The 27,487-nt window shown below is 36.7% G+C and overlaps 1 protein-coding gene across 1 annotated transcript; it reads left to right on the top strand.

Moving 5' to 3' along the window:
- Positions 1-5: 5 nt before the first annotated feature.
- On the top strand, positions 6-12,004 carry LOC306881439 (eukaryotic translation initiation factor 5A-1-like). The gene is made up of 5 exons (XM_079435545.1): positions 6-224; positions 1,185-1,374; positions 8,656-8,760; positions 8,958-9,089; positions 10,152-12,004. The coding sequence occupies exons 2-5, from the start codon at positions 1,207-1,209 to the stop codon at positions 10,212-10,214; spliced, it is 468 nt and encodes a 155-aa protein (XP_079291671.1). The 5' UTR covers positions 6-224; positions 1,185-1,206; the 3' UTR covers positions 10,215-12,004.
- The last annotated feature ends 15,483 nt before the right edge of the window (positions 12,005-27,487 follow it).

The raw sequence follows: 27,487 nt of genomic DNA, 5'->3' as shown, positions 1-27,487 counted from the left end.
CGTGAGAATCTCGTTGCAGTAAAGGTGCACGCGCATGCGCAGATCTCTCTGTCTTTTGTTGGTAGGGAATGACTGGCGTTTTCAATGCTCTCTGCTCCAGCATCGCAACGTTTCTAAGCGAATCCTCTGTATACAGTACAGTGGGTGGATACAGCTCTGGAAAGAGGATTTGACGATTGAAGACGGTGTTCTGAAGCGGTCGATTGTGTGATCAGAGCGTCTGGGTGTGGAGTTGTTTTATTTTGCATGTTTGTTAAGCTGATGCAAAGCTAGACAGAGTAACGTTAGCATAACGGCCTGACAAAAGTTCTTGGTTCAGATGCGTACCTCTGTTGTTACTCCGTTACGAGCGATGTGCCATAGTTTGTGTTTGTTCACGAGCAAAATCGTGGTTTATACAGTTAAACAGTCTTTAAATGATTCGGTCAATTCAGTAACGTTAAGTTAGTTCCGGTTAACTTTGCGTGCAGCTATAAAGTGAGCCATTCATCCAGCCCAAGCACGCTACTGCTCCGACTGCATTAGATTCGGCACATTTATGGAGTTTAACCTCACACGCTTGTCTTTTGGTAGCCAGGTCGTGGTAGTTAGTAGTTAATGAGTCGTAGATTTGTTCACATTGTGAATGACTTAGTATGGTTAGTCTAGTTAAGTTACGTTCCAACACTTCAGTCAAACAGGCCAAAAGTTGTACAAGCTTTTACATGCTCTCTGTTGAATTAAGTCTACTGTATACAGACTACCAATTAATTTAATCATTCTAATTTTAAATTCAGCAAACTACCGATGTTGTAATGCACTTAAAAAGACAGTTCACGCAAAAACTCACCCTCATGGCGATTCAAACCTGTATGACTTTCTTCTGTGGAACATATATGCTACGTTTTGGTTACTGTTGGTTCCAAAAGAAACCGAGACATTTCCAATAAGGAAAGCAAGTAATACAGGTTTGAAACAACGTAAATGACACCTTTTTCATTTTTACTATATATACTATCCGTTTAAAACTACTAAAATGTAATGTTCTTGTGCATGTATCATGGTATTGCTAATGATTTTTGAGTATAGCGTCATGGTAGTACCATGCAAATAATGATTTTTAATAAGTTTTCATGTACCTGTGTTGTGTGAAGAACCTTGCAATGTTAATACCATGTATCAATACTATTTTCTTCTGTGCACAGAATTCTCTACACTTAACCCATCATGGCTGATCTTGATACTGATTTCACCAGTGGAGATGCTGGGGCTTCCCTGACCTTCCCCATGCAGTGCAGTGGTCTGCGTAAGAACGGCTTTGTGGTGCTAAAGGGGCGTCCCTGCAAGATTGTGGAGATGTCTACCTCCAAGACTGGCAAGCATGGGCATGCCAAGGTATCATGTTAATGAACTCAAAGGCTTACGGTTAACTGTAACTTGATTATCTGTAACTTGATTATTAAAATGCAGGGGTGGATCTAGAAAATAATTTTTATGGTGGCAAAGGGGTGGCATGGGGTCTATGAGGGGTGGCAGTACCAAAGAAAGCCGCCATACAAAGTTTTTGTGGATTGTTTGTCTGACATACAGTTGTTCACAAATGTTGCATTACCATTAACTAATCATCTATACTGTTTAAAATGAAAAATAACATTTCAATATCCATCATGGCACCAAGTCAATACACAATATAAAAAACTTCAACAGGTTGTTAATGTTTCTGAGCTTGTATCATTAAAGACATGCGGTTCTATTAATATTACACAGGCTACTTAGATGGTACAGTGCCTATAGAAAGTCTTCATACCCCTTCATTTTTTTCACATTTTATGTTGCGGCAGTTGCGCTATGTTAAACTGCTTTAAATTACTTTTTTTTTTTCTTTTTTTTCCCCACACAAATCTATACCCCACTCACCATTAGGGCTGGGTATCGTTCAAAAATTTTCATTACCGATACCTTGAGTTCGATACCGGTTCCTGAACGATACTTTTTTCGATACCAGTTTTATGAAATCAGTTTTAATAAGATTACATTATCTTAAACTTTTTTTTAGCTTGTTGATATTTATACAGACTCAAAGCCTCATCTCCTGAGCCACTGCACAAAGGAACAAAATATATCCAACACAATACATAAATAAATAATTTTAATAAAGTTCAAATAGTTTTCAGTTTACACATCTGTTAGGCTACGTTTACATTAGTGCGTGTTCATTTTAAAACACATAGCTCAGACAGAATCATCATTTCTAGGTTGTTAAAGACTTCAAGAAATTTTAAATCTTCATCCACTTTCATAAGTGGGTGTTTTATTTTCTTTCACCATATGTTTTATTGTTATTAAATTCTGGTGTAGTATGTCTAATTATTTGAATGCATAAAAACAACTTAGTTTATTTAAATGTATTCTTAAAATAGCCTTATGAAATGTTTTATTTTTCCTCAGAAATTCTGTGTTCTGTATCTGGTTTTCAAATGAAGACATAAAACATTAATTTAATTTCTCTTTAAATGATTGAAAATCAAAGTTTATTTATTTTGGCAAACAAAGGGGGGTTACTATTAAAATTAAAACATGGAATAACTGTTGTGTGATCATTACTAAAAAAAAAAAAAAAGTTTTAATAATTTTAATAGTAGCCTAGTAGTAGCAGTATTCTGTCTGCTGAACAATATTAATATATTTCTGCCGCAGTGTCTTCCAAGTTAAACCGAAATTTTATTTTGACGGGTTGCCTGGAATGCCTTTACAGTTCTGTGTGTAACTTATATGATATGACGCTAGTTTTCCTCGAATCAAACGGTAAAATGCTCATGAAGTGACTCTCAGAGCAGGTCTGGAGATGTTGTTCATGTGTTTATGTCCTCATTTAGAGAGGCGGCAGACGCTGAAATGACCGCGAGCGTCACGCGCGCTTCAGTCTGTGTATAATAAACAAACCGCGCGATTTAAAGAGCAGACTGCTCCGTGCGCTTTCGAAACGCTCTCGCGGATGTCAAACACTGATCAATCAGCGCCGCGCCGCTTCTAGTCAAACACACCTGGTGCTGCAGGATTATTGGCTCACTGACGGTGATGAGATTAACCCCTTCGGTATCGAAATTTGGTACCGAACGACAAGACGTTTTTCGATACGCTGTGGTATCGAGGCAATTCGGTCGGTGCCTAAAAAGTATCGAACTCGATACCCAGCCCTACTCACCATAATGACAAGCAAAAACCTGATTTATCACAGCTTTGCAAATTTATTATAAAGGAAACACTGAAAAAATGACATTGCACAAGTCTTCATACCCTTAATTAAAAAATTAAAGCACTTTGGCAACAATTACAGCAGCCTCAGGTCTTTTTGGGTATGATGCAACAAGCTTTGCACATCTGCTTTTCTTTTTTTTTCTTTTTTTTGCCATTCTTCTCTTTAGATCATCTCAGGTTACCTGGGGACCATCGTTGTACAGCCATTTATAGGTTTCTTCAAAGATGTCTGATTAGTTCCAAGTCCCAGCTGTGGCTGGGCCACTTGTGCATGTTCATAGAGTCTTCCCTAAGCCTCTCCTGCATTGTCTTGGCTGTGTGCGTAGGGTGATTGTCATGTTGGAAGGTGAACTTTCAGCCCAGTCTGAGGTTCTGAGCACTCTGAACCAGGTTTTCATTCATAAGATATCTCTGTATTTAGCTGCATTCAGCTTTCCATCTTCTCTGATCACTTCCCCAGTTCCTGCCGCTGCAAAACACCCCCACTGCATTATGCTGCCGCCACCATGCTTCACCGTTGGGATGGTTATGCAGGTGATAAGCAGTGCTTGGTTTCCCTCAGACATGAATAAGGAATTGAGGTTCATCAGATTTTTTTTCTTTTGTTTCATAGTCAGAGTTATTTGGGTGTATTTTTGTAAATTCCAATCAGCGTTTCATGTATCTTTACTGAGGAGAAGCTTGAGTTTGGTCACTTTGCCATCAAGCCCAGATTGGTGGAGTGTCGCAGTGATGTTTGTCCTTCTGTAAGTTTCTCCCATTTCCATATAAGATCATGGAGCTCAACCAGAGTGACCATCAATGTCTTGATCACCTCTCTAACCAAGACCCTTCTCCTTCAATTGCTTCGTTTGGCCAGGAGGCTAGATCTAGGAAGAGTTCTGATTGTTTCAACGTTCATCCATTAAGGATTATGGAGGCCAAATGATCCTGTGAACCTTCAACACAGCAGAATTATTTCACTAGTCTTCCCCAGATCTCTCAACACAATCCTGTCTCTCAGCTCGGCAGGCCATTCATTTGATCTCATGGCTTAGTTTTTGATCTGACATCCATTTCAGCTGTTAAACGTTATATAGACAGGCGTGTGTGCCTTTCCAAATCATGTCCAATCAACTGAATTTGCCACAGGTTAACTCCAGTCATCTCGAAACATCTCAAAGACGATCCAGTGAAACAGGAATGTTCCTGATCTAAATTTCAAGTGTATGCAAAGCAAAGGGTATGAAGACTTGTGCAGTGTTTCCTTTTTAATACATTTGCAAAGTTGTAAATAAGTAAATTCCGCATCCTCTGCACATTTGGTCAAATTTCATTACAGTATACAGTACTATAGCAGTTTCCTGGTCTCCTGAGACAAGACTAGCGATATCTCTAGGCAGTCATTTATCACTTCTGCAAACATGCAGTACACACAAACAATTATCACATACAATTTGACAGTTATGCGTAGGGCTGGGTATAGAGTTCGATACTTTTTAGGCACCGACCGAATTGCCTCGATACCACCGAGTATCGAAAAACGTCTTGTCGTTCGGTACCAAATTTCGATACCTAAGGGGTTAATCTCATTAACGTCAGTGAGCCAATCCTGCAGCACTAGGTGTGTTTGACTAGAAGCGGTGCTGCGCTGTTTGATCAGTGTTTGACCTCCGCGAGAGCGATTATAAAGCGTACGGAGCAGTCCGCTCTCTATATCGCGCGGTTTGTTTATTATACACAGACTGAAGCTCGCGTGACGCTCACGGTCATTTCAGCGTCTGCCGCCTCACTACATGAGGACATAAACACATGAACAACATCTCCAGACCTGCTCTGAAAGTCACTTCATGAGCATTTTACCGTTTGATTCGAATAAAACTTGCGTCATATCATATAAGTTACACACAGAACTGTAAAGGTATTCCAGGCAACCCGTCAAAATAAAAGTTCGGTTTAACTTGGAAGACTGCGGCAGAAATATATTAATATTGTTCAGCAGACAGTACATACTGCTACTATTAAAATTAAAACTTTTTTTTTTTTAGTAATGATCACACAACAGTTATTCCATGTTTTAATTTTAATAGTAACCCCCCTTTGTTTGCCAAAATAAATAAACTTTGATTTTCAATAATTTAAAGATAAATTAAATTGTTTTGTCTTCATTTGAAAACCAGATAAAGAACACAGAATTTCTGAGGAAAAATAAAACATTTCATAAGGCTATTTTAAGAATAAATTTAAATAAACTAAGTTGTTTTTATGCATTCAAATAATTAGACATACTACACCAGAATTTAATAACAATAAAACATATGGTGAAAGAAAATAAAACACCCACTTATGAAAGTGGATGAAGATTTACAATTTCTTGAAGTCTTTAACAACCTAGAAATTATGATTCTGTCTGAGCTATGTGTTTTAAAATGAACACGCACTAATGTAAACGTAGCCTAACAGATGTGTAAACTGAAAACTATTTGAATTTTATTAAATTTATTTATTTATTTATTGTGTTGGATATATTTTGTTCCTTTTTGCAGTGGCTCAGGAGATGAGGCTTTGAGTCTGTATAAATATCAACAAGCTAAAAAAAATAGTTTTTTGAGATAATGTAATCTTATTAAAACTGATTTCATAAAACTGGTATCGAAAAAAGTATCGTTCAGGAACCGGTATCGAACTCAAGGTATCGGTATCGGTACCGGTATCGAAAATTTTTGAACGATACCCAGCCCTAGTTATGCGTTAGGTGTACAACATGTGCTACAGTTTACTGTACATATAGAATAGTGAAATTTCCGTCTACTGTACTGTAATTATACTGAATGTTTAAGTATAAAACCCATGTAGGCTATATTATTCGTTCAGCTCTCTCCTCTCTCCATTTTTAGGATGCAGCAATTCTGATTGGTGTCATCAGTTTTGCTACCTAATGTTTAACTTATTGTTTTTTAACTTGCTCACACATTTTTCAACTTTGAGAAATGTGTCTTTGTTTTGAGAACTGAATTAATGGCTTGGGGAAATGGGACAACTAAAATCAGTTATGTTAACAATCGAGAAAACTGCAATAAAAGATTCTTACCTAACTCAGCTATTAGTTTCCGTGTAGGGGTCGACCGATATGTGTTTTTCAGGGCCGATACCGATTATTACAGACCAAGTAGACCGATAACCGATATATTGAACCGATATATATGTCTGGTGCAAAAATGAAAATGAATGTCAAAATTAAGAATAACAAGGGCTCTGACTAAAACGGCCTTCCCTAGTGTTGGTTGCACTTCTTACTCTTGTCTTCCCCCATGCATCCATCTACAATAAGGGTAATATATAAAGAGAGAGTTAAAAGTGGGGCCACTGTATGCTTCATGATTAAGCCTATGAATACTAAATACTAAAGCTAAACAGCTTGGGGAAATGTAAGTATTTGGCTTCAATAATTTACATGTTAGAAATGTATGTGTAATAGCATAACCTCTCATAATTCTTCATTAATTATTTCCGGTTGACTAAATCATAACCTACAAGAGGTGACTATTCAATTCATCATCTAATGCACATCAGTTGATTAATTTAAAAAGCGCAATGTGTATATAATACGTGTAAATAATTTAATTGTCTTCATAGCTCCATTGTAGAAGTTGCGAAGAAGACCGCAACTATTTTAATGAAACTATAACACTAATAGCCTGTAATAGGCTCACTTGGTTCAATAGCCTATTGAAATGTCCCAATTTCCGTCATCCTAATCTTGGCCTATGTGACAGTAACTTAATCTTGGCCTATGTGACAGTATCTTAGTCTTGGCCTATGTGACAGTAATTTCCATTAGTTTTCATTTACAGAGCAGTGCAAATGAAGCCATAAAACATTAATTTAATTTATCTTTTAATCAAATGAGAGTTGAACTCTATTTTTTGGCAAACAAATGTGTTTACTATTAAAATTAAAACATGTAAGAAATAGCTTATTGTGTGATTGTTCTTTTAAACAAAAGTTGTATTAATTGTAGTAGCATTAGTAAATAAACCGAACTTTTATTTTGACGGGTTGCCATGAGGACCTCTTAAGTTTCGTTTTACTCAAACGAAACAGTCAAATGCTCATGAAGTAACTCTCAGAGCAGTTCTGGGGATGATGTTCATGTATTTATGTCCTCATTTAGTGACATGGCAGATGCGGAAAACACCGCGAGCGTCGCACACTTCAGTGTGTGTGTGTGTGTGTGTGTGTGTCAAAACCGCGCGTCTGTGCCTTTCACATATACAGAGACACGCCGAACATGCAGAATTCATATTTAAATAGTCTTTTAGCAGCTTAATGTTTAGAGATAGTCCATATCATGAGTCGATTTAAGTGTACTGACCTACTTTTGATTAATTCATCCAAACTTTGACTAATTCCGTGACTCCGCGTTATACAGTAAATTCCATATGACTGGATTCCGCGATTCCCCCTGCGTTTCCCCCATCTCGGAAACCATAAAGATAATATTGTTGTTTTTACAACTTCAGTGTAGTGGATTGTAATTTATTGCAACTTGTGCAAGGTCTGCTGCTGCCTTTGAGAGATAACTGATGCGTGATGAAGCAGCACCAGTTAGCAAGCGCTTTCGGTGTGAGAGCGCCTTTAGTCTTCCACGTTGATTGGTCGGACTCCTGACTCTCAACAAATCAGATGCGCGGTGGGCGGAGACTGCTCTAGGCCACAGAGTGGTGAGTTCCGACAGGCTGCATCAGAGCCAAATAGCGCGTTTCAAAATTAAATAATTTTATCGGCACATCGGTTTTGAAAATGACCGATGCCGATTATCATAAAAATGCTTAATATCGGTGCCAATAATCGGCCAGGTCGATAATCGGTCGACCCCTATTTCCGTGATCGGCATGTTATTGATTTCATGTTATTGTTTCATCCGATATGGCAGAGAGGCCTATATCCATGATGAAAGTGGAGCTAGCAGTCAGAGAATTGGATCACCAAACATTTACAGGATGAATCTCAGACACATCCAGACGGGATTAGATTTATCAGAGGACTTCTGAATAAACCGAGAAGCATTATCTGATTCGCGATACAAATGTAAAAACAATTTGTTAGTGAATGGGTTGCGCTTTGTGTTTTTGACCAAAAAAAAAAAAAGAACCGGTTCATAAGTCATTTGTTAATGAAGCCGACTACACTGGGCGCGCTGCATGCTTGTGCAACCATCGTGCACAGTTTAGTGAAAGATTAGTTTTTTTGCCATTATTTTCCATTGCGCTGTCATCACCGCGGCTGAAAAGTAGCACACGAAGCACTGCTTAAATTTATAATTTATTTTGTGATAATTCTGGGGTGGCACAGCTTTTTCTTAGGGTGGCAGTTGCCACCCCAGTAGATTTGCCCCTGTTAAAATGCATAAATGCCAAAGTTTTATTTCCTTTTCAGGTGCACATGGTTGGAATTGACATATTTACTGGAAAGAAAAATGAAGATATCTGTCCCTCCACCCACAACATGGATGTTCCTAACATCAAGAGACTGGACTATCAAGTAAATTCAGACCATAATCACGTTTAGGCCTTTTTTTAATGTTTATCAGATATTTATCAGTCATGTTCACGTTTGACATTTGTAGTTTTATTATTAAACTCTTCTCTTTATGTGCTTGAACTACACAGAAAATGTCTAAATGTGATCTATTCTGTGGTATTTTCAAATATGGCTTTTCTGTCTTTCCTTTTGCATAGTTGGTTGGCATTACCGATGGCTACCTTTCCCTGTTGAAGGATAATGGAGATTTGCGTGAGGACCTCAAGCTGCCTGATGGGGATTTGGGCAAGGAAATAGAGAGCAAATTTGAATCTGGGGATGAATTTCTGGTCTGTAGCCATTACATTATTTCAAACTTAAGTGTCCTGTTAGCTAATGTAATATTTATCATATGATCATAGACCCCCCATTACTTAAGGTGCATTCATGCCTTGTCGGATTCACCATAATTACAAGATTCTGACTTATAAAAAGCATTCACATATTCACATCCTTGTAGAACTTGGATTTACAACTGTTAAACTCTGAATTTTCTTGGAGTTCAGACTTTTACCATCTGAAACGCTGAAACGTCTTGCAGAAACACTCAATGGCAGCATTTTCAGCAGAATTAAATATAGTTAAGCAGTTGTTTTGTAATATTTCCACTTAATTCCTATATTGTTAACGTCTTTATAATGCAAGAATAATTGTTTGTTAACTGTGTTTTCCATAGAAACTCATAATTCCTGAGTGAGAGTACCTAAACAGCTCTGAGTAAAACATCTTGGGTTGTTGTATTAATTATGACATGGCATGAATGAAGCAATATTGTGTAAAATTGAGTTTTCCATTTTAAGTGCGCATAGTTCCATTTATGTGCATTTACACTAATACAAGTGACTTATTGATGCGCACATACCTTTTGTATTACATTTTAATTTGACTGTAAGGGACATGGAAAGTGGAAACATTAGCGTCTTCTAAACTTCAACTTTTAGCTTCTTCGGGTTAACTTTATAGCTTTTTGCATAATGCATTTCCTTTATTTCACAAATAGTTTGAGATGAAATCCTTTTTGGGACCCCCAGTTAGACATGCTTAATTTGGACCATTTTCCCCCCCTAAATATATTGTTTAAATTTTGTCAGTTGTACAGGTATCAACAGAGTAATTGCGTTAATGCCGCAATTAAAGGGATGATAAATTGTATGGATAAATCTTTCTTCCACATTGACATACTGTACACACAAGTGTTACAGACTTTCTTAAAAAGAAAAAAAGTTAGGTTGAGAACCTGGTTCCAATTTATTGACTGACATATAGATTTTCAGATGCACTGCTTCAAAATGTTGTTCTAGTATTTTACCATTATTTTGAAAGACTAACTTTTTTTTTTTTGACACTTGTAGGTCTCTGTATTGGCTGCCATGGGGGAAGAGTGTCCCATTGCCATCAAGCCCATGAGCTCATAATGAACAGAAGCTGACGGGCAGGTTGAGTGAGGGCCTCTATACCACAAATATTCCATTTTAGTTCTAAAAGTCACCAAAGCCACAGCCTTCACAAACCACCCAGAATTGGTTCTGTTAAACAGTAAAGATGCTGGACCTTTTGACCTGTCTCATGAGGTGTTGTCTAATCAGGATATTTCCATATCACAATGGGTTTCCTGCACGCTTGTTCTTTGTTATTTCTCCTAATCCATTCCTCCTTCATTATACAGACGCACTTTTATCATTCATTAAAAATGGGAATAGTTTTTTAATGCTCTACTTATTGCAGAAACCTTTTTATTCATGCCGACGGGCCTTAAACTGTTGCAAATCAGGCAGCAGCCATAGAAGATTACCTCTATGAATGACACTGACTAGTTTGCCGGCGTTTTGGTACATCTACTTTTGTGCCAAAGCCTGTCTCAGGTAGGCTAGGTTTCGTCTACATGTCGCTCGGACAGCTTGCCACTTGGGGTGACCGGAAACTAGCGATCCCAAGACAGACTCAACATTTACTGACATTTAATTCAGACCAAATATAATGTAACCGATCCGAGTAACGCAACCGTTTTGTTAATTTTTTTTTGATGGTTATTTGATAGTAATTCTACAAAGTTTAACTCAATCTGACAGTTTATTTTTTTTATTTTGAGTTTACAGCATTTGTCCCTCTATAATTAACATTTCTTTTGGTAGCAATGGAGCAATAACCCAACTTTGTTACATCTTTTTAGTAGTAAGGGAAGGTGATTATAAGAAGGGCCTTTGAGCTTTGCATTGGCTACTGACGCCCTCTGTAACAAATATACAGATACAAAACAAGTAGCTTTGTTATAAAACAAATTTTTATGCTGCAGAATTTGCTTTTTTTTTGGTACTTGTGGACAGGCACAGTGTGTGCTCAAGGGCTTCAATATCAACACTTTAGTATTCACATTTTATTGCATCTTGCATGCACCCGACTTGTTTACTGGTATAAAGGCTTTATTTTAGAAATTTTTTTTTTCACCTTCAGGGCACAGTTTGCATTTGGCTCATAACAAATATAGTATTTTCATAGAAGTAGGCATTTTTATTTACTCTGAAATTCCTTCCTTGTAGAAATGAGGACCGTTGCTATTATATCTTTTGCATTTGATTTCCTCTGGGTGTTATTTTTGATTCAGAATTTTCCTTTTAGTAGTTTGTTTACTGTAAGATGGATCCGCAGATGAAAATACTCTTGGATTGGCAGAATGTTTTTCTTCGAGGGATTCAGCTGTGTCATCTTACTATGTTCCCTGTTTCAACTAGATTTTGTTCTTGTAAATTTAGCTCTCATATAAAAGTAGCCGTAGATCTGAGAGCTCAAGTGGAAAGTATCGTATGATTGTACAGTAATGAGAAACTTTCACATTGGCATATCAAACTCAGTGAGTCTCTCAGGTTTCCAGTGTTCAGTTATTTTGCTGTTTGTAGTTTTGGTCCTGAATATCACTGTTAAATACCTCTCTGTCTCTATCTGCAAAACCTTAGTATTCATGCCTACAAGTGAATCACACACTTTATTTACTGGATGCATATGTTTGGTTAATTTCTTGAATTAAGCAGCTTGACTATCAGCGACGGGCAGAAAGAAACCAGTGCAAACTGTAAGAAGGTGCTTAATCAGACGAGCAGTAGAAATGAGTGTTCAGTGTTTTTCATATAGCTAGTTGAATGATAATTGTAAGAAACCACAGATAGCGATAAGAGGGGAGCAGTTATAATAAACTCAACTGAAAAACGAATGAGCTTTTGTGTTTTTTATTTTATTTCAAACTGTTCACATTTAGTTTGCAACAAGACTGTGAAGACATTTACGTAAGACTTTAGTTTTAATTGTTTAATATTTATCATACTTGCATTGCAATTCATAGGTTTGGGATCAGTGAGAAGTTTTAAGTAGTATCTTATGCTCACCAAGAACAGGATTTATTGGTCACGAATACAGTAAAACTGTATTTTTCAGTACTTTTTGTAGTTGTACATTGTGAAATATTACAACTAAAATATTCAAGTAACTTTTTCTAGTTTAAATTTTAAAAATTAAATCACATGATGGAAGAGCTAAATTCAGCAGCCATTACTCCAGTCTTAAGCGTCACATGGTCCTTCAGAAATCGTTGTAATATGCAGATTTGGTGATCAAATACCTCTTATCCATGTTGATCGATTTAGTGTTGACTTATTAATTTTTAAAAAATCTTATTGACCCAGTGTTTTGAATTGCAGTTTACGCATCTAATGAAAAATCTGCCTGCCCTTTTTTTTTTTTTTTTTTTGTTATATAAACACAAGTAATTTTCCTGAGGAAGAAAAACAATACCTACTGGTTCATTTTACATATTTTTTTTATTATTATTATTTATTTTACACTTTATCAGCAGTATTTAATAAATGTGTTTCTATTAAATAAAAACAGACACCTTTTGAACGGTAGTGAATGTTAAAGATCTGTGTTTTAGTTTCTTTTAGTACCCTTTTTTTTTTTGTCTATCTGAATGTTGTAGTAATGAGAAAAAAACCTGGAACAGTCCATCAATAAGACATAAAGACACAATATGCGTGTACTTTCTACCTATGAGTTCTAAAGCACTTATATATCACACGTTGATGGTGATTTAACTTCTGCTATTCCTCAGATATAGTCAGGTAATGGAAAAAATGGCATTTTATTGTAAGCAAAAAGCTTATTACAAGATTAATATAGCTATAAATATTAAGCTACATTTAGTACAGATTAGCAGTGTTTGTTTTTCCACAATGTGGGTGGCCACAATGAACAGTTGACTCATAAAGAATCCCACAGTTAACTAAAATTCTTCACAAAAGAGCAAAATCCACAGAAATTACAATTGCTTAGTTGTGCTGTAGGCGCTGTCTTAAACATTGTGCCCAAATGCTGCCAACAGCATAGTCAGTTTTATTATGGTATTTTGTTGAAATGTGCCAGCTTTGAAGATTGAAACAAAAATGTCCCTTTGAATGTCAATTGGCTGACAAGCTTTAAGCTTTTATGATTTTTTTTCACAGCTGGCCTTCACATCTCCGGCCTTGAAGACAACTAAGCTGCTTTGGCAGAAGCTTCAGTTAGCAACGGTACCATTTCTTTAAACTTGGGCATCCTGTTTTTGATGCAAAACCTTTGTGATTTATTTTCTGGACATTTTAGCATATTTAGCACACAAAGTGTCTTATGCTATAATATTCTTGCATTGCCCCTTTTATTTCGCAACCGTTTTCCTGTGTTGACATTTATAATATACTGTTGGCACTAGATGTCAGTAAAGCACAGTAAAACTACATGCCAGATTTGCCCAAGCTGCTTTTGATTAAGTTATTTTACATTTATCTTTTAGCTTTCCCCCTGTTTACATACGAGTCTGCTAACAGGAGCCCTTAGGCATTGCCAAATGGTTCCTATATAGAAAATGTTCTGCTATACATTTCAGAGACGGATTGTGAATTCAAGTGCTGTTTACATTTCTAAACTCTGAAATAAGAACGAAGGCCAGAAAAAGACCTAGATTCAATGCAGATGTAGAAGCCTTTGTGTCCATAAGGTCTTATATGTACATGTGTGTGGAAGAAAAAAAATGTTCCACCACATCCATTAGTTTTAATGGTGCACAAATCCAGGGGTGATTCTTGTAGGTTCTCGGATAATACTATTGCACATTGCTTCCAGATGGAGAAGAATCTGTCATTTATTTCTTGGTCCTTGTTTCATTGTTGAAACATGCGGACTGACAGCTGTTCTCACCAGTGAATAAGATCGAAGTTAATGTAGGGGTGTATATGTGGTTTCTTCCTTTGAAAACAAATCTGTATTATAATAGCTTGAGATGTGGCTGTTTGTATTCGTTATACCAGGGACTTCAGATCTAAGGCATCTGCACTGTATTATATGTAAACTGTCTGATGCTCTGGATAGACTTAAATGATTTAGATCTTAAATAGTCCCACATTTTCTCCATTTTCACCAGTCGATACTTTAAAATGATGATGTTGCAATAGATGCAAATCATCTTTGCTTTTAGTTTAGTGTAGCTGTCTTTAGTGTAGTTACCTACTGTTTCCTATTTGATATGCAAATTTCTAAGACCTCTAAAAAAACAATCTATTGCATGCCTTCTGTCCTCTGAATGACAGTGTATGCTTTATGGCATAAAATACCTATTTAATATAATTCTACAACAAGTGGTAGCCTACATGTGTCTTTTTGCTTAGGTTCACTTGATTATCCATACATCAAAATCACTAAAATGTGATGCATTGGATTTTGAGGAATGTTTTTGTACATCTTTCTATTTTATTGCATTGTATCATCTTACTAAGACATTATTGAGAGATTTAGAATGATATTTACCTGCATTTTATGTAAGTATTCTGCTATACAGTTATACAGATCTCACTGATTTACATTACAAGCAATCAGAATTTAATCTTACTTTCTGGACATATAAATATCTGAAACTGCACTAAATTGCATATTTTAGATAAAATAAATGCAGCTTTGACGAGCATTAAAAACAATAAAAAAATATTACCCTAAACTTTTTGAAGTGACGTGCATGTAAGAGTTACACAAGGAGAAAAATAGAAAGGGTAGTAAAGGGTCATATTCTGTCAGTAAGTCTTTGTATTAGCTGCGGCCTCATATACAGTTGAGGGATCTTGTCTCTAAGCCTCTGCTTCTTTTGAAGTTCTTACTCTTGATTCGAGCGGGACTAAAGGAATCACAGTATGCTGCTGTATGAAAATGCCTTCTTTATTAAAACGTAGCTTTCTGGAGGATTAAACTCATATCCTGTACATTCTTGTGGTATATGCACACATTTAGTCATGTTCCTTTCACTTGTCAGTGTCTCTTGGTTTCTTTGGAAAGGACACTGCAGATGCTCTTGTGCTTGAGTAAGCCAATTTCTAGGCTTTTTGCCACAGTACTACTATAATGCAAGACTTGGCACTTCTCACTGTGAGGAAGAAGAGTGTTGGGACACACCGGCTTTCAGATCTAGTTGAGTCTAAGCGGATATGTGTATGATTAGAACATAAAAACAATTTAGATCTGTTTATCTATAGACATACTTGTCTGTTTGGAAGAATAAACAACATACAAGTGACATCAATATTTTCTTTTATCTTTTGTTGTCATTTTATATTTGATTATGGGCTTTCCATGAGTTCAGATTGTCTCAAAATCAATTACTTCACAATGGGCAAGAGGGTTAAGGGTAAGTGGGTGTATGGTCAACTAAGGAGTTTCAAGTTTTTGAAAGAGAAAATATGTTGGGAACGGGAGGATGAGTGGATAGATCTGTTGTAGATCTGATAGTGCTGCATGGTTTGCTTGGGGCGTTGTTCTTTTATCTGGACAGTGTGTGTCCCCCTGCATGTCCACTTGTCCCCTGGGCTCATAACAGACTTGACACTTCCCTCACCCCCTCTTTAGGCTCCCTTTGAAGTGTGCTTACCAGGAAGGTGAAAGGTGACGCACCAGATGATGAACATGACAGCTAAAAACAAGGTTGTTTTTTTTATATACAGAGGAGGCCAAAAGTCTGAGGTCACAAGTTTGAACATGTGATTTATATTTCATTTAAATGTGGAAAAACATTTTATGACATTTTAAAACAAAGCATCGTATGACATAAAATGAAAAGAAAGATGTGTATATCTTGGTCAGTAATCAAATAAGTCAATTTGTGACTGATTATGTAAACCCCTTTGTATAGACAATCAGATGTTTCTCTTACATTGAATATGATCTTTGGATCATCTCAAATCATAATGGAGAATTATCTTCAGGTGTGACACAAACTTGAGAAGTTCAAAAATGGAGATATTCTTAAATGTTAATTTTTAGATGTATCTTTCACTCGTTTTTTTTTTTCATTTATAAACTTTGTATTAAATTAGAAAATTGGATAAATTGTTACTTATGTCAGATTTTGTGTGTATTTATGAATATATTTTCCTTCTCTTCTTTCTTGTTGTATCTGTATTTTGTTAGTGAAGAGGTTCACTGCAAGGCTCTGATAATATATTTGGTGTAGTAAATGCAGAATGTTTTGACACTTTGTTCTTGAAATATATTAACATACAGTTTAAGCCTTGTTTGATATGCTGCCCATTCAGCCAAGCACATGCATAATTCTTAACACACAGAACTATTTTTCTTTTAAATATACAGTAACACTGTATGAAAAGGTTTGTCAAATCACCATTACTTTTGTACCTTCAAGAAATTCTCAGCCAGTGTAGAATCCAGTTTTTTTTCTTCTTCTATCTGCTGTCTGTGCAGGTGTATAAACACCTCATATGGTGAGAGACTTTATTTGTCAGGATGTTCTGGAGAGAATGATTTCATGGGTTGAGAATGGCTCAGACTGGATCTTCAGCTGTACATGTAACAGTAGTATATTGTGATCCTTGTGAACTCTAGTGTGGCTGCTGTTTGAAGAAGCCTCCAGGCATTTCCTGAAAAGGCATGGTCTCGCTCAGAGCTTTCCAAATGACATGATCATATGTAACTGACCTACTCTCTGCTGTTGATTAACATCCTCAAAACTCTGGGCTTTTCTTCTTTTTTCAAGGTTTTTTTATGCCTGTTTTTCCCAAAATAATGAATGTGTTTTTTTGTGCTTATTTTTTGTGCATCTTCTTTTTCCCCTTTACTTTGCATTTACAGGCCCATTTTTCTGGCACATTTTGAACAATTTTTCTGTGGGTTGGAAAGATGCATAATTTATCCGTGTTACTTTAGTAATATTTATATAGTATTATATTATTTATTAATAATTAAATTTTATTTGAATATTTTTCGCTTTGATTTTAATATTATTTGACATTTTAGTCATTTTGTTTTGTGGTTTTGTCATTTTTATTTATGTATATTTTTTTGGACTATTCTGACGATGCTTTTCATACTTTTATGGACCTTGACAGTGCAATTTACTATCCAGTCAACCGGGAAAAGCCTCCCGGTTTTCATCCAAAATATCTTAAATTGTGTTCCGAAGACGAACAAAGCTTTTACGGGTTTGGAACTACATGGGGGTAAGTGATTAATGACAATTTTCATTTTGGGGTGGAGCATCCCTTTAATACGGGCAATTTTTCAATTATAAATCACATGATGATTGCCTGAATTATTGTGAGCTGGTTTTTAATATGTTTAATATGGTCTATAAATATGGTCTTTTCATTCTCTGTGACTGTAAGCAGTATTTCAGAAGCACTGGTATGCTTTCATAAGATGCCCTTCAAGCACATATGGCTCTGTGTTCTCCAGCAAATCAATAAGCATGGCTTCAGGAGGGAAAGAGAGACAGAGATAGAAGGGGGTGATGGAAGCTTGTCTGTATTGAAAACAGATGAGACAGAATTTCTCTAATAGCTTAAAGGAGGCTTTGAGTGCTGGTTCAGGCAGCATCGCTCCAGCCCACTGCCCACAGCCCCCTCATTCCCCAATAAACGGTCTGACTCATTTTTAGTTTTGCCCAACAGGTGCTTATTTTCTTCTGCTGTCATATTACAGCTATGTATCATAAACTGAAACCTTTTCTGTTCGTTTATGATAGACAAACTAGGTATTTTTGTCTGTTCGTTTTGATAAATCTGCCATAAATCAAATGCTCTTGGAGAGCAGTAATAAGCCACGATTTCCTCAATTTCTGGTCATTTTATTTATAGAGCCCTGTGGTTTTCTGTTATTTTGTGTCTGACAGGCTGAAATCCATCAGCTGACGAGAAGCACTTGCTCAAATATCACAGATTGATTTTGGTGAAAGAAGTCTCATTTACTAATCCTGGATTTAAAAAACCCCCAACACATTTCTACTGTTGCTTTAACAGGCTACTGTTTGGAATGATAGAGTAATATAGTTTAAGCTGTGGTATACTCACATGAAGTAGGTTGTGCTGCTGTTTGCGAAAAAGGTCAATAATAAGACTGAGTCAAAGTGAAAACACTACAGCAGGGAAGGACAGATTTGTGCGTAGAAAGAGATAAAAGCTTGTAGTTCAACAAGGCCACTTATGTGAAGACTATCTCTGAGACTTTATATTGGCTAGGTCGAGTAGTTCTCCATGATATGTTTGTTTTTCATAATTTTATGATTTTTATGTTTGCAGTATGATGGAGTGTGTGTAGAAAGTGCTGACAGCGTTTAAGAGAAAAGAACCCCTCGAGAGTGATTAAACATGGAATATTTCAACGTTTCTTAAGTAAAACCTCTAATCTCTTTGAAGAGGGTCCAAGTTTAAACAATATCAGTAATTCTTACATTTGGCAGTGCTGTGAAATGCAGGTGAGGAATAGGCTGTTGCTTGCTAAGGGCATCTTATGTAAGACTTCTTAAGTGTGGTATGCAAGACTATTTTTCTATTGAAACTAGTTAGGAATGTTTTGTGGAAATGTTCCTCATGGAGGCTAAATCAACCACACATGTTAAGCTCTGTGCTTGTTTGAAGAGCAGAGTCGTGTAGAGTTAAGAAAATAACAGCTCCGGAATACAATACACCCAGGTTGAAGGCCGCCGCTCTCGTGGGAGTGGTTGATACTTGGCCTTGACAGAACGTCATCACTTTATCTGTGGAAGGTAATCGCCCGGGAAGCGTTATGTTAACGGATCATCAGATACGTCGTTTATGTTTACAGAAACAGAATGTTCCGTAGTTTTCATATAACAGTTAAGCTTCACAGTGTGGCACTTAGAGACTTTCCCCTTGTTTAAAATCATAAGATCATAGATGGCGCTGTTGAAAAGTGAATGAAAAGTCTGTGATCATTTGCTCACCCTCTACATTACAAACCTGTATGAGTTGCTTTCTTCTGTTGAACACAAAAAAATATTATTTTGAAGAATGTTGGTGACCAGACAGTTGCTGGTAGCCATTGACTTCCATAGCTTTTTTTATACTGTCAAGGCAATGGCTACAGTCAACAGTCACCATTCTAAATTAATTTTGTGGAAAATTAATTTCTTTATTTTTTGTTTATATTGTAATTCTTACTCAAAATGGCATAGCTTGAACTTTTAAAGATGCATGCTGGACGTCTCCATTCATTTCCTCTGCTTAAACCTTTTTTTCAGTTGACTGCAAGCTTACATTTAGACCTGACTTTATCCATCCTATATCCTATCCCATCCTATAGTTATTCTGACATCATTTATTCAGCTTTGTACCATCCCAAACCTGTATGATTTTCTTCTGTGAAGACATTTCTCTGAAATAACTGAAAAGTATGTGTACCTGGATTTTCTGTGATGCCTTTTTTTAAGTTTGTAAGATTTTGTCCCAATCCATTTTTTATTGCATGGAAAGAAGCGATCAGCGCATTCATCAAAATTTCTCTTTTTTGTTCCACAAAAGAAACAAAGATATTTGAGATTCAGAACAACATGAGGTTTGGAACTCACTGTACATGGCAGAAGAGTTTTATGCAGCCAGGATAAGACTTTTTAACCAAATGGGCATGTGTCTACATCAAAAGAATCTTCTTGGCATATCAGAGCAATTCAAAGGGATAGAACAACTTTTTCCACTTGAGCGCATGCTGTTTCTCCTCCTAAGAAAGGCGCTTTGGAAAAGAGGGGAAAATTATTTTGTGATGATGCTTACTAATTTCTGTACATTGTAGTCTCATATTTATTATAAGTATGTTTTCAATCCCTCAAAATTCAAAAAGGGAACTCTTGTTTCTACAATGTAATTGCAGCTCTGGTGATTGGAAGTTTCCAGACACATCAAAAATGTTTTGAAATGATAAAGGATATCCTTCTCACTGCAGCAGCCTGTGCACACAAAAAAGTGCTAAAGGTTGAGAACCGAGAGGGTGTTGAGTAGCTAAATTTCTTTTAGGCTTGAGCCAGGACATTGTTCCTGAAGCATGAAAAAAATATATAAAAAGGTCTAGGACAAGCAGAGCGGTTCTTAGTAAGTGTTGTGGCTTACAGTGCAGTGTGCTTCATATTAATGGTGTAGATAACGTTTAGTCATGGAAAAAGAGGCCAGCTGGAATATTCCGGACAGCTGCGGAATGAACTGACTAAACATCTCTCACTGTTCCTGTCGACACTGAATAATAAACATCACTCAAGTGTGAAAACAAGCAAACTATTCGCATCAGTATTTGCAAAACAACTTCAAGCACAGGAGTGTGGGAATATTAAACCTAGACTGGTAAGGCCATTATTATAATTGGTCTATTGTGTCATTTTATGTTTTTTTTTTTTTCCCATATTTTTTCATCAGTTCTGATCTTTCATGATGGTTTCATGTCTGACTCATGCAGTGGCCAGAGCACAAAAATCATGAGTGAGTGAGTGAGATCAAGGGCTGAAATCCTATAATTGAATTAGAAATGTGAGGAATTCTTTGATTGGGGTGAAATCCTTCCTGACCCTGGGATATTTCTTTGAACAGATGCATATAAATGAGGCTTTTGAACAGGACGTCCCAGTGGATTCTGCTTTTATTCTCTCCATTTCATACTTTATATTAAGGTGAACTGCCTCTAGTCATGTACTGTAGGGTTGCTTGAAAAGAATTTGATTTACTGTAGTTAAAGATCAATATTCTTAATATTCTGAGTAATAATAATAATAATAATAATCTGTAATTATATTTTAATAATGTTAGTTATATGATAAACCTATATTATTAGTCAAAATATTCATATTAAGTTAATTCTTTTTATTTTTTGATTTTGTTGTGGTAATGCCTTACAGTGATTGCCAATCCTGGTCCTAGAGAACTCCCAACCCTGCACATTTTAGGTGTCTCCCTAAACACACCTGATTCAACTCATCAGCTCATTAGTAAAGACTCAAGACTTCAATTGTGTGTGTGTGTGTCAGATAAGAGAGATCAAAAACGTGCAGTGTTCTCCAGGGCCAGGAATGGGAACCTAACACATTCAGTTCCTATTTGGGGAAAGAAAACCACACTAGTACATTAAGAAGAATTTAAGGGTGGTGTGGAAACTTGATTGGAATCTAAAACAGCTGTAAGACACAACCCCACAAGGTTTAAAGTAAGCATACTCTCAGAAAGCATTAGCAAAACATGCACCTTTAGGGGTACAACAGCTTCTCACTGGGGCAGTACCCCTATCTTTTTATCTTATTTACCTGTAAAAGGTAAATAACACATTACTTCTCTAAATACTAATATGCACCTTTTAGGGGTGAAAAGTTGTTGTACTGCTAAAGGTACATTGTTTTGCACATTCCTTTGCACTTGGTACCGCCTTAAATCGTTATAGAATATGGACCAACTGTACAAGGAGATTTGTTGAGGCAGCAGCTGCTTACTAAAATCAATCCTAGGTTGCACTCTATCTGTCTCCAAACTGTTGCATCCGCATAATAAATATATCATTAGATGGGTTGAGTCTTTCTTGACTGATAGATTACAGCGTGTTAGGGTAAACTCTGCTTTGTCTTCCCCTATTGTAACCAACACAGGGGCCCCACAGGGAAATCTCCCCAGTGTTATTTATCCTCTATACAAAGAATGTAGAGGTTTCTCATCTGATGTTTTCAAGATGCAGACGATACGGCAATTGTTGGTTTGATCACTGAAGATGAAGTGGAGTATTGTAGAGGTGTGTATGAGTTTGTTGATTGGTGTCAGTCTAGTTTCCTTCAGGAAAACTAAAGAAATATTTTTTGACTTCAGAACAAGAAGAGACATACACCAACAAATAACTGTCAGTGGTGAGTGCATTGAAGTAGTAAATTAATATAAATATCTAGGGACAATCATTGATGTAAAATTGGCATGGGATGTAAAAACAGCAGCTGTTTATATGAAAGGGCTGCAATGATTGGATTTTAGGCATAAGCTTCGACATTGTGGTGTGGATACATATACTGTATATTGGTTCTATTCTATCGTTCTATTGTGGGGAGTATTTTGACTTTCGGCTTTGTTGCTTGGTATTTCTCACTGTCTGTAGTAAAAAAGGAAAAACTAAATAAGGTTGTAAATATGGCTAGTAAGATTGCAGGTAAACGGCAGTATAGTATAACAAAACTTTGTGAATCTTGAGCTGTGAGGAAAAGCCATGCAATTCTTCGGGATGCATGACATCCTCTTTATGGTGGATATGAGTTATTACCATCTGGTCGAAGGTACAGGGTACAATTATTATGGACTGCTCATGCACAAAGATCTTTTATATCCTCCAGTATAGCGCTGTTAAATTTTTGTGATATCACAGTTATCATTTTACATCTATGGCAAGTGATTCTGTTGTTGTGAAAGGGATGTGGTTTGATGCTGGTTGTATTTGTAATGTGTTTGTAATCTGATGTTTGAAAACTGTGAGCTCTGAAACATGGCTTTTACGCTTCTAATATAGTTTGTGTGTCTTATGGTATGTTTATCACTTGTTGATATGTATGGTCACCCAGCAGGAAGTGTCTTTACTACTCTAAAACATTATTTCCTACTTGCGAGGCAAGCAAGGAGGCGTCGGAACACCCTATAATGCTGAGGTGCAATAAATATGTAAGATCTTGACTGAGCTCCCCAGCAGACCTGCTTATTCTGGCACCATGCCCCGATTCCACTGTTTTCCCTCTCCGCTGGTCATCTCTACTGAAACATGCAGAGCAGGCAGATCAAAGCCTGGACCTCCTCCTGGAGGTCTGAAGATGCAGATAGATCAAGTTTGCTCTCGCGAAATGCAAACCCTTTCAACTGCTGTTGTGCTCCACTGGCGTTATGATCTTTGTAACTGGATGATCAAAGTAACAAACCTTTTCAGGACGTTGTTTCCAGCAGTAGCTCAGCTTTGCGTCTGATTCCTCACGCGTCACTGGTGTGCGGCGCTCCGTCGCTCCATCACCGCGGTGTGTATTTTTAGAAGGAATTTTAGTTTGGGAACATTCTGTTGGCATAGGCGTTTATCCATCTGCACGATGGTCCAGTGCCCACCCTCTCATTTTTCCTCCCTTTGATTCACCACGTCCCACTCTAATGCGCACCAGCTGTGAAACCTGGGCTTGTTTTATACTTGAAATGAACAGCGATCTTATGTTCCTACCTACAGATTTCTATCTACTCAGGGGTTTGCGTTCTGTGTGCCTGGGCGGGAGAAATGGCACCTTGTGTATTTGAGATTTTCTTCTTGAGAAGACTGAAAATTCAACTTTCCAATCAGAAATAAATTACATTTTAAAATATTAAGTTAGATAACAGTTGTTTCAAATTGCAATACTATTTCATAATAAATCATAATATTTCTCACTTTTTACTGTATATTTCATCAAATAAATGCAGCACTGGTAAGCACAGGAGACTTCTTTCAAAAACATTTTAAAACTCTTACCGATAACAAAATACTATACTATTTATACTATTGCAGGTGTGATTCTGAAGTGTGCATCCAATGGAAAATTTACTATTCCATGAGGGCACGGAAGAGGAGATGTGAATGGCAGTGAAGTGATGCAATTTACACCGTAAGTTACATGACAGCATGGTGTGTGAAGTATATCTGAATTTTGTTCACACTACACAAATTCATACTAAATAGAACATACTTTTTAATGATCGCAAATGAAGTATCTATTCATATAGTATGCAATTTTGTACACAGCTAATGATGACTATCATTGGATTATCATTTATTATACTCAGTCCTGTTGGCTTAGGCATCACCAAGATGACAGTATTGTGCTTTGAATAGAGAGGGGCCTGAGTAAAATGGGAGATCATGTGATTGATATTTCCTTCCTAAGCCTTAATAAACCTGTTGCCCATTGGCCTAATCAGAGTTTAATGTCAGGGATGGAAGTATTTGCAATTTTCAGAGGGGTTGTTCTCTTCTTCTGTGACTGATCTGCTGGTTGACATGAATGTGACCCATAAGGGGGCCTGTGGAAGTGCATGGCTATGTCACAACCTGTTTTCATTTTTTAGCAGAAAGAACTCACTCCTGATGGGGAAACACTCCACAGCTCAAATTACAGACCTTTTTATATGCTTTGTTTAGTAACTCTTAAATGACAGAATTATATTTGATATTGTGAAAAGCATCAATAATGTAGCAGCAAGTCACTGTAGTTAACACATTTTATCGCATCTTTATTTACTGTGATAACCAGAATAAAGTTGAACTATTATACAAGATAAGCTCATAAACCATAATAATATTAAAAGAAAATAGACTCTATCACATTACTGATTTCATAAAATGCTTGTGATTTTATTTGTTGTTTAAAAAAATGGTCAAAAAGATATTTTTTGCCAACATAATTGTGAAGTTATAAAATCTACCAGCAGGGGCCAACCAGCCAAACCCTAACCCCCTGTGCAGATCAGACATTTTACTCTTGTACGACCATTTACAAATGCCTTTAATCAGCATTAATCCAAAATATGGTAGAGATAAGTCTAGCATAGATCAAATCAAGCCAGTATTTGTCTTTACACACCAGCATGCTGGCATTAGAAATCTTTAAATCTATCCAGTTATATTCCTCATCCTTGCTGCCTTCTGGGCAGGAAGTGCCCTGGAAGGTCGTGACCTGGCTATAGAGTGCTGATTGCACACGGACAGCCTTAAGCAATTTCTGCAGACCGCAAACTGTTCTCAATCTGTGCCAGCACTGGCAGGCTGGCATTAGCACAGTGCCTAAATAGACATAAATTGTAGGTTTCAATTGTGTTTGTGGACTTTAGCATTACCGGGGGCTGTTAAAGACACCATTCAACATGCTAAAATGCTCTTTATTGTACTCCCTCATTTTGTGTGGGTGACTGTTACAAAACATTAGATGAGTCTTTGGAGAGGAAAATGGCAAAATGTATGTGCAGGTGCATTAACAATTGCATGTCCTCTCATATGCAGGATATTTTCATATGCAATATGCAGTTTATTAACTTTTATTTGATCAAATATTTTATCATTAAAATATGTAATTTTGCTATTGTTGTTGTTGTTGTTAATATTTTATATAAAAGCTTTATATTTATTTTTTCAATTTAACAACCTCAAACAAGGATGAACAGAGTGAGAATGTGATGTACACAGACACTCGATTGTTTTGCATTCGTAGGCTGTTACTCTCAGTAGGGGAGTGTTTTCCTGGTGTCCAGCCACATTTCTCCCACTAATTGTCCCAGCACTCCCAGCATATTTCCCACCACATGGCCTGCATGGACATCCAGCTCTGTCTAGGTGACTTCATGTCAGATCAAGTGCAGTACATGAGTTAATTTTTCCTTCAACATGAGGGTGTGGGGCTCTGGTGAAACTCACTCATTTAACGATGACTCGCATTCATTCAGCCCTTGATCGTGTTATTTTCACCAAAATTAATCTACACATAATCTCTATTCACAAAGTACTTAGATGGTAAATAAACAATTATCCAGTGTTGGGGAGTAACTATAAGTAGTGACAGATAAAATGGCTTTTTTTTTTTTTTTAGTAGAGTGTCAATAATTCTTATTAAAACAGATGAGCTCTTCCAGCCACTGCAGCTACTTTTTTCCCAATAATTAGTGATTTAGCAATTAAACGCGTTGCGTTCTTATTCTGGACTCATCTGCTTGTCTATGATGGCTCTCTAGCTCTCACCCTCTGTAGCAAATGATGTGTAGGTGGACAAAAGAGATGAAGTCCCTTGTACATCAGAGAGCTTAAAGAACAAAAGAGCATTTGGGTAAATGGAGGTAGAGGACTCATTCAGACTACAAGTCCAACACTGTCAGCACTAGTTCACATGCTCAGAAATTGGTGCATGATGCTCCATGAGTGGATTAATTATATTCCTCTAAATGAGGTTAGAAAGCATTACATTTTCAGTTATACCTGTGGCTTCATTTGGATTGGATTGTGCCTACAGTACAGTGTTTTCGTGTGATCCACCAGCACGCGAAATGTGATGTTTGAAATGTGATCTCTCATAATGCATGATCGAAGAATAAACATGTTTACCTTGTGAAATGTGACTCTAATGAGTCCTAAACAAGGCAAGCTTACATGCTGTTTTCTAGACTATTGTTGCGTTTGAAATTTTTATTTGAGTCTTTTGTGGACCTCTGAAGAATTCAATTGAATGTCTATTTCAGTTGCTCAAGCCACAGGGGCTATTGTTTTTGTCTGCGTTCAGTGTTCTGAATTTCTGGAAGGAAATAAAGAAAAATTATCTGTTTCCACAGAAGTGGATTTGACCACCTGGGAGAGTAAGAGGTGACTAATGCTTGCTATATGTTTAACGGAGAGGACTCTCTGTTCTCTGGAAGAATTTGCTATCAGCTGTTTGTCTCTCTCTGTGTGGGTGTGGATGACCTGCTTGCCTGGGGCCAGAGTGAGAGAATTTTGAGACTAGCACATATTTTTGTACACTGTAAAAACTATCCTATTTAATTTTCTGAAAAAAAAAAAGACAGCTGTGAATGGAGAGTGCACAGGGTTATAAACACAAGAGAGAAAAAAAATACACTCAGGGTAACACCCAATACTCAAATAATGCAATAAACATTCATTAAATAGCATAAAATGTGTCACAAAACACCCTATTGTATATTACTGATAACAAAAATAAGAAGAAACATAACTAAATAAAATATGTGATGTCACACAAGGACTTCTGGGAATGTCCTTTTTTCAGTTGTCACTGTAAATTGTACAGTAAATCATTACAAAAAGCATACCATATTTTATTATTTTTTTATCATGTACATGAATTTGTATGCCTTACCAATTCAAATGTGGTTTTCTGTGGCATTTGGTTGTGAATTCTGCTTGTCAGCTTTTCAAATTTGTTAGCTAGATAAAATAATTCAGCTAGCACAGGTGAATTTTGGCAAAATTGCTAGAATAACCATGTATGGCAAAAGTGTTTAGTGAAAGAGTGTTTTTTCCTCCCTCTCTCCGTTCATGTGTTCTGAACATGCTATAAACGAGCTGCACACTACACGATTGACACAGGACTTATCACAGTTTACATGCATCATCACTAAAGTTTATAATTTGCATTTCTTTTTTAAGTTTGCCAGTATTTAAACTATTCAGCACGCGTGCGCTCTCCAGTGTGCACTCTCAACAATTGCCCCATTGTAAAAACAAAAATACATAGCATGATCAAACATTTAATTACATATTTTTTGGGGAAAAAAAGTAAAAAAAAAAAACTCCCCCCTCCCACAAGAGTCGTCTAAGAGGGGAAATCACCCCATTTTCAAAAATTAAACTCAGGGCC

The sequence above is a fragment of the Barbus barbus genome (assembly GCF_936440315.1).
Source record: "Barbus barbus genome assembly, chromosome: 15".
Lineage (NCBI taxonomy): Eukaryota > Metazoa > Chordata > Actinopteri > Cypriniformes > Cyprinidae > Barbus > Barbus barbus.
This window is presented reverse-complemented; position numbering and strand designations above follow the sequence as displayed.

Excerpts from the sequence above, each read along its gene's own strand:
- LOC306881439 (XM_079435545.1), top strand. The coding sequence starts at position 1,207 with ATGGCTGATCTTGATACTGATTTCACCAGTGGAGATGCTGGGGCTTCC. Across the intron at positions 1,375-8,655 it reads GCAAGCATGGGCATGCCAAG|GTGCACATGGTTGGAATTGA; the intron begins GTATCATGTTAA and ends TTTCCTTTTCAG. Across the intron at positions 9,090-10,151 it reads AATCTGGGGATGAATTTCTG|GTCTCTGTATTGGCTGCCAT; the intron begins GTCTGTAGCCAT and ends TGACACTTGTAG.